The sequence below is a fragment of the Meles meles genome, chromosome 3 (genome assembly GCF_922984935.1).
Source record: "Meles meles chromosome 3, mMelMel3.1 paternal haplotype, whole genome shotgun sequence".
Taxonomy (NCBI): Eukaryota; Metazoa; Chordata; class Mammalia; order Carnivora; family Mustelidae; genus Meles; species Meles meles.
The window spans coordinates 14,979,940-14,987,899 of NC_060068.1; the positions used below are offsets into that span (position 1 = coordinate 14,979,940).

At 40.3% G+C, this 7,960-nt stretch overlaps 1 protein-coding gene across 1 annotated transcript; it reads right to left on the reverse strand.

Annotated features, from left to right (window-relative positions):
• Window positions 1-2,758: 2,758 nt before the first annotated feature.
• LOC123938825 (olfactory receptor 2T29-like) lies at window positions 2,759-3,721 on the reverse strand. Its single transcript, XM_046000557.1, has one exon. The coding sequence runs from the start codon at window positions 3,719-3,721 to the stop codon at window positions 2,759-2,761; it is 963 nt and encodes a 320-aa protein (XP_045856513.1).
• Between the last annotated feature and the right edge of the window lie 4,239 nt (window positions 3,722-7,960).

The window sequence follows — 7,960 nt, forward strand, 5'->3', positions numbered from 1 at the left end:
GGAGATTGGCGCCCTCCTCAGGGCACGATGTACACCCTATTTAAGCAAGGTGTCCCCATTTGAAATAATGTTTGGGAGACCCCCCCCAATCTTCAACTACAAGAAGTTGCCCTAGCAGAAATGACTGACCAATCTGTACTGCAGTCACTGCAGGCATTACAGTCTATCTTAAAAAAAGCCCACTCAGGGATCCTGACTGCCCGCACTGGGATGGAGGCCGAGGTGGAACCACATCCTTATCAACCCGGGGACTTGGTTTGGATACATCGCTATCAAGTGGGAAACTTGGAGTCTTTCTGGAAGGGACCATTTACTGTTATCTTGACCACCCCCACAGCAGTAAATGTAGAAGGCATTAGGGCCTGGATTCATGCGGGTCAGGTCAAACGAACTGAGGACGAGAACACCCCCCAGAGACAGAAGCTGCAGCCGACAGACCCTGTTGACCATGGACTAAAGCTAAGGCTAAAAAACCCTGAGTTTATTTTTGCTCCTATTGTTACCTGTTGAAAGGTCAAGGATTTGACTAATTTCCAAAGAAAAGGGGGGGATATAGGGGTGGGCCAGGCCAGCTAGATGAAGACGATCAATCAGTGGGGCATGCATATATTTACTGAGGTGAGTTGCAATCCCATTGGCCACCTGTGTGTGGGTCGGGCTCAACCACCTCTATAAAGGCTGGTCTGTGAGACTGCACGGGGGAGTAGTAGCAGGAGGAGTTAGGGTAGCTGGTAGCAGGAACCATTGGGAGCCGTTAGGGTAGTGGTAGTGTCGGGGTTGTGGAGAATGACAGCGCCCTTTTCATCATCGGGAGCAGCATTGCTGGGAGCCTCGCCACCCCAAGCAGTGGCGCCACCGGGAGCAGCCTCATCTGGAGCGGCATTGCTGGGAACCTCATCTGCAGCGGTGCCGCCACGAGTGGCCTTGCTGCCCGAGCAGCGGCGCTGTCACTAGAAGTCCTGGGAGCTGCCTCATCTGCAGCGGCCTTGCCACCCCAAGCAGCAGCGCCGCCGGGAGCGGACTCGTCAGGAGTGGCCTGTGGTACAGTGAGGGTGAGGCAGGGAGCCTCCAGGAGGGACCCCAGGGCAAGGAGGCGGTGGCCCCCAGCAAGGCTCAGCACCTACCGGTCAGTTTCATTTCTGATGCATGGCGTGAAATAAAACTTTGCTTGATTTTTGCTTTGTGTCATTCTCATTCCTTTCATCCCTAACAATTGGAAATGGGTAAACATGCAACCAAATTTGTGGTTTTATGGAATATATTCAACAAGGCTCAGCTTACACCCCAAAAGCCCATAATTCCACTTGGAAAAGTCCATTCCACTTAGATCAACACTATTCAGCTCATCTTCCTACTCTCCTGGTCTTCAACCAAGTGTTGCTCTTCTCCAATAGATTCCCAGTGATTTAACTTTTCTACAATCCAAATCTGGTCATTTTGTTATCATTTGTAAATGTCTTGGTCATGAAAGGACAAGAAACGAAGGTATAAGGTGAACCAGGAAGGAGGTGCTATTGGGACATTTCTCTCCTGTTTGGTCAACCACCTGAACTTTGCTTATAGTGCTCCTTTATTGTGGCATCATGTCGTCGCTCCTTGAGCAAGAGCCCTGGTCCCAGCCTCCTGTACTCATATGAAGGTAGCATCTGGTCACCATTCAACACTGAGATCGAGGGTCTCCTTCCAGCTTCTTTGTTTGGCTGAATTCACATGTCATAGGTAGAACAGGTATGTCCTTATGAGCTATGCCTTTTCTACATGAGCCTCAAAATAATTTGTGTATTTTACTACAACTATTTTCACAAACTACACTTATAGACCAAATCCCTTAGGGATAGTAGACATTTGTTATTTATATGTTAAATTCAGTTTGCTATTAGTTATTTGTTTATTTTATCATAAGATGTGCTTTTTGAATAAATGAAAGATTTGTTGTTTGATGGTCTTCCTCTGCTTGTTTGTATAAATGACATACTTCAAATCTCAGCTGGTATTACTTTATGCTGGAAAGCTGCCCTAAGCCTGGCTTCTTGGGATTAATATTTTTCACACAGTACATTCTACCACAATGTACTAATGATTTCAGAGAGATAACAGCCACTGAATGTCTTCAGTTTTGAAACCTAAGGAATGAAATCGATCTAATTAAACAGCACAACAACTGGATTGATGCAGTAATGATCAGCCATGTTAATTTTTGAATGATTTTCAAGATTTTCCACTTAAAATGACACTATGCATCAAGGACAAATTTTTAACATAGCCAAAAGTTTGATACTTTATATTTTATTCCCAAGTAATTTCAAATTTGTAGAAAATTAGTATGAATAGTAAAAGTAGTATTAATATTAATAATAGTACAATAAAGAATTAATATACCTTTTTCCTAGATTCAAGTATTAGCATTACACCCCATTTGATTTATCACTTCTCTCTCCATCTGTCTGTCTCATATCACCTTATGACCCTTGTTTCTGAATATCTTGATATGTATTTCATACAAATATGAGTATTTTCCCACAGAATCACAGTGCAGTTGTAAATTTCAGAAAAATATAACATGGGTACAATGCAATTGTACAAATATTTTGAATACAGAAGTGTAAAAATGAAGAGCTTTTCAGTATAAGGAAACAATTCCTCTGAAAGGGATGAATAGGTGTTGACATATGGTATGAGAACCTGAAGAATAACGTTGGCATAAGATCCTAAAGTTCTAATTTGTAGCATGAAGGAAAAGAAACAGTACAAATATTTCCTACTTTATACTTTCATGTAAGACAGATCCCACATTCAACATTTTTTTTAGAGCCCTTGTTACATCCTTATTCCTAAGACTATAAATTAAAGGATTTAGAACAGGAGTGAGTATAGTGTAAAAGACAGATACAATCATGTCCTTCTTTGGGGTGTGATAGGAGGTGGGAAGCATGTAGGTATAGACAGCAGCACCATAGAAGAGGATGACTACCATCATGTGGGAAGAACAAGTGGCAAAGGCCTTCTTCCATCCCTCTGCTGAGTTCATCCTGTGGATGGTGAAGAGGATGAAAGAATAGGAGCTTGAAATGATTGTCACAGGGATGAGGAGCATGAGAACACAGCACAGGTACATGAGGGTCTCATAGAGGGAAGTGTCTGAGCAGGAAAGCTTCATTACAGCAGGGACCTCACAGAAGAAATGATGGATCTCCCGGGATCTACAGAAGGGGAAGGTCATGCTGACGGATGTGAGCATAAATCCATCCACAGATCCTAGAAACCAGGAAGAAGACACCAAGAGGAGACACACCCTATAGTTCATGAGGATAGGATAACGGAGTGGATGGCAGATGGCCATATAGCGGTCATAGGCCATGGCAGCTAGAAGGAAAAATTCTGAACCTCCTAGTGTCAAATAAAGAAACATTTGCATCCCGCATTCAGGGGCTGAGATCTTATTCACTCCTATGACCTGGTCCATGAGCATCTTGGGCACAGTGACAGAAATGTACATCACATCCATGAGAGACAATTGGGTGATAAAAAAGTACATGGGGTTGTGCAGGTGAACATCACACTGTATCAGAAGAATCAGGATGGTATTTCCAGACAAGGCCATTAGGAAAACCACAAAAATGACCACACAAAGAAGAGTTGGGTGGTTGGATTGACTGAAGAGTCCCACTAGTTCAAAATCTAATCGTCCAGTATGGTTGGCCACCCAAGTGGTATTCTCCATTGGATTTTACCTGAATCACCAAGGAGAACTGTAGAGTTAATAGATCACTCATGGCATATGACAACCTGAAATAAAATTTTAGTGAGCTTGTGTGTGTGTCTGTGTGCATGTTTACACACAGGAACCCAGGGTACTAATAAAGAGAAATTCCAAGGACTTGCAAATTGTAGGAGTATAAATTACCTGTAATTGAACAAATTTAATAGAAATTTAGGAATTCACAAATCAAAAATACAGTACCTTAGGGGAACCTGAGTGACTTAGTTGGTTAAGTCCCCAACTTTTGACCAAGTTTTTTTTTTTTTTAATATTTTATTTATTTGACAGACAGAGATCACAAGCAAGCAGAGAGGCAGGCAGAGAGAGAGGGAGCAGGCTTCCTGCTGAGCAGAGAGCCTGATGCGGGGCTCGATCCCAGGACCCTGAGATCATGACCTGAGCCGAAGGCAGAGGCTTTAACCCACTGAGCCACCCAGGTGCCCCTTGACCAAGTTTTGATCTCAGGGTCAGAGTTTGAGAACTGCTCCACTAGACTCAATACCAAGCAGGGAGACTTCTTGAGATTCTCTTTCTCCCTCTCCCTTTGCCCTGTCTCCTGTTATCTTTCTCTCTCTGTAAAACAAAAACAAAAACAAAAAGCAAAACCAAAAAAATACATCTTTTAAAAAAATATTCATGCCTTAATAATTCCACTACTGCTTATGCATTTCCCCAAATAAAGCAAAAACACTAATATATGGACATATATGTTTATTTTAATTTTTACCAGATCTTCATATGACCTTTTTTAACATTTTTATTCAAATTCCAGTTAGTTTTTATACAGTGTAATTTTGGTTTCAGGTGCCACATACAATGCAATATTGGTTTCAGGTACACAATATAGTGATTCAACACTTCCATACAACACTTGGTGCATACCACAACATCTGCATTCTTTAATCTCCATCACCTATTTAATCCATCCCCTTCCCACTTCCCTTTGGTAACCATCAGTTTATTCTCTATAGTTGCCTCTCTCTTTCCCCCCCTTTACTTATTTGTTTTGTTTATTAAATTCAACATATAAGTGAGATCATCTGACATTTGTTTTTCTCTGATTAACTTAGTTTGCATAACTTATTCTCTAGCTCCATCCATAACAATGCAAATGGCAAGATTTCATTCATTCATATATTTATATATGTACCCCTATTCTTATGCTATTCTTATTCACAATAGTTAAGATATGGAAACAATCTTTCCATATGGAATCTAACTGTCCATTAATAGATGAATCTTTAAGGAAGGAGTGGTATGTATGTGTGTGTTTGTATATTCCGTGCAGACAATGGACCATTATGCAGCCATAAAATCCATAACATTGTGCCCTTTGTAACAACATGGATGGGCCCACATGGTATTATATTAAGTGAAGTAAGTCAGACTGAGAAAGACAAATGCCACATAAACTCAGTTCTGTATGTGGAATGTAAAAACAGAAATGAATGAATAAGCAAAAAGCTAACCATATGTGTAAATACAGAGAAGAAACTGATGGTTGCTAGGGAAGAAAGTGATGGAGCAGTGACAAAATGGGTGAAGAAGAATGTGAGATACTGTCTTCCAGTTATGGAATAAATAAGTCACAGGAATAAAAGGCTCAGCATAAGGAATATAGCCCATTAATTGTATATTTTGTTTTATTTTTTGTATTTTTTCCTTCATTTTTATTTTATTATTTCTTTAAATTTGAGTATAGTTTACAATGTTCCATTAACAAGTTTATACACTATGCTATATTCATCATAAATACAGCTACCATCTATCCCATTGCATTTTTATTAAAATATTGACTGTATTCCTGTGCCTTATCATTCTATAATTAGGGGCCTGTACCTCCTTCTCCCCTTCACCCATTTTGACCCACTCTCCATCACCCTGATAATGTCTCATGACAGATGGTAAGTACACTTGTTGTGAACATAATAACTTAACCTTGTGAATCACTATGTTGTAAATATAAAGCTGATGGAACACTGTGTGACGATTATATTCAAATAAAAATATTTTTAAAAGGATATTGGTAGGGGGAGGGAAGCAAGATGGCAGAAGATTAGAGGATCTCATTTCATCTGGTCCCTTGAATTTAGCTGGATAACATTCCAACCATTCTGAACACCTATGATTTCAACCATAGATGTTTAAGAAAATAATTTTTGGATTCTACAAATAGTAAAAAGACCACTTTTTATAAGTTAGGAGGTATGGAGAAGTGAATTTGATGGGATAGTTGGATGACAAATGGTGGGGAGTGGGATCTTCCATGAGGGAGCTACCAGAAAGTGATATAGCCTGAGTGCAAAATCAGAACTTTTAGAAGTCTGCCCCAGTAAAAGACATCCCTGCCTGAAAGATGTTCATGTGGCAAAGCAGGGAAGAATCCTAGGTGGGAGGCTGTGGTTTCAGGAAATCCAGGGTTACAGAAAGAATAAGAGTTCCTGAATCAGCAGAGTTTCCAAGCATTTGAGCAGGAAACAGTCTATGGTCAGTGAGCCTGGGAAGGGGGTTCTCATATCCATTTGCCCTAAACAACAAACTGAGGCACCACTGGATGACTACTCTCCATGTGGGGGCCCAAAAAAGGACAGAAACATGGTGACCTTCCACTTTCCCCAGGAGGACTGGTGCAGAAATGCACCACAGAAGTCTGAACTTTAGCACACAGAAAAGTGAGGACTGCTTATCCCTGAGGATTTACTGGGAAGATGGGGCTGCCATATTTCAGCTTCAGGGATGGAGATCAGCCTGACTATTTTTACTTTCATCCTCTAAAGAGGCACAAAAGCCTTAGGGAACAAAAGCCCCAAGCAGCAACTAATGGACAGGAGAGGAGAATTTGATATATCACTGATTCCATAAAATGAAACAATATTGGAATTATTGGAGTCTCAGGGAAAGAAGAAAGAGAGAGAAGGACAGAAGGTGTACTTGAGCAAATCATAGTTGAGAACTTTCTTAATCTGGGGAGGGAAACAGGGATTTATTTCCAAAAGGTAAAAGGAACACCCCCTAAAATAAATAAAAATAGGTCAATACCCTGAAATATAATAGTTAAGCTTGCAAATTTCAGAGATAAGGAGAAAATCAATATTCAATAAATGGTTCTGGTAAATATGGACAATCACATGGAGAAGAATGAAACCGGATGATTTTCTTACATCATACACAAAGATAAACTTAAAATGGATGAAAGACCTAATGTGAGACAGGAATCCATCAAAATCCTAGAGGAGAACACAGGCAGCAATCACTTTGACCCCAGCTGCAGCAACTTCTTCCTAGACACATCTCCAAAGGCAAGGGAAACAAAAGCAAAAAGGAACTTCATTTTTTGGGACTTCATCAAGCTAAAAACTTCTGCACCACAAAGAAAACTAAAAGGCACCAAATGGAATGGGAGAAGATATTTGCCAATAACATATCATATAAAAGGCTAATTTCCAAGATCCATAAAGAACTGCTCAAACTCAACACCCCAAAACTATAATCCAGTCAAGAAATGGGCAGAATGCATGAAAGACATTTCTCCCAAGAAGACAAACAAATGGCCAACAGACACATGAAAAAAAAATGCTACACATCACAAGCCATCAGGGAAATGCAAGTGAAAACCACAATAGATACCACCTCACACCAGTCAGGATGGCTAAAATTAATAACTCGGGAAACACTGATGTTGGGGAGGAAGCAGAGAAAGACGAATCATCATAACTTGTTGATGGGAATCCAAATTGGTGCAGCCCCTCTGGAGAACAGTGTGGAGGTTCTTTAAAAAGTTAAAAATAGGGCTACACTATTGCACTACTATGTATTTACCCCAAATATACAAATGTAGTAATCCAAAGGGGCACCTGTACCCCAATGTTCATAGCAGCAATGCCCATAATAGCTAAAAAGTAGAAAGAGCTGAGATGTACATCAACAGATGAATGGATAAAGTACATGTGTTTCATATATACAATGAAATTTAGTCACACATCAGAAAGGATGAATACTTACCACTTACATTGACATAGATGGAACTGGAGGATATTATGCTGAGTAAAATAAGTCAATCAGAGAAAGACAGATTATCCTATGGTTTCACTCATATGAGCAATGTAAGAAACAGCACAGAGGATCATAGGAAAAGGGAGGGAAAAGTGAATGGGAACTCACTAGAGAGGGAGAGAGACAAACCATGAGAAAATCTTAGCT

Excerpts from the sequence above, each read along its gene's own strand:
- LOC123938825 (XM_046000557.1), bottom strand. The coding sequence starts at position 3,721 with ATGGAGAATACCACTTGGGTGGCCAACCATACTGGACGATTAGATTTT.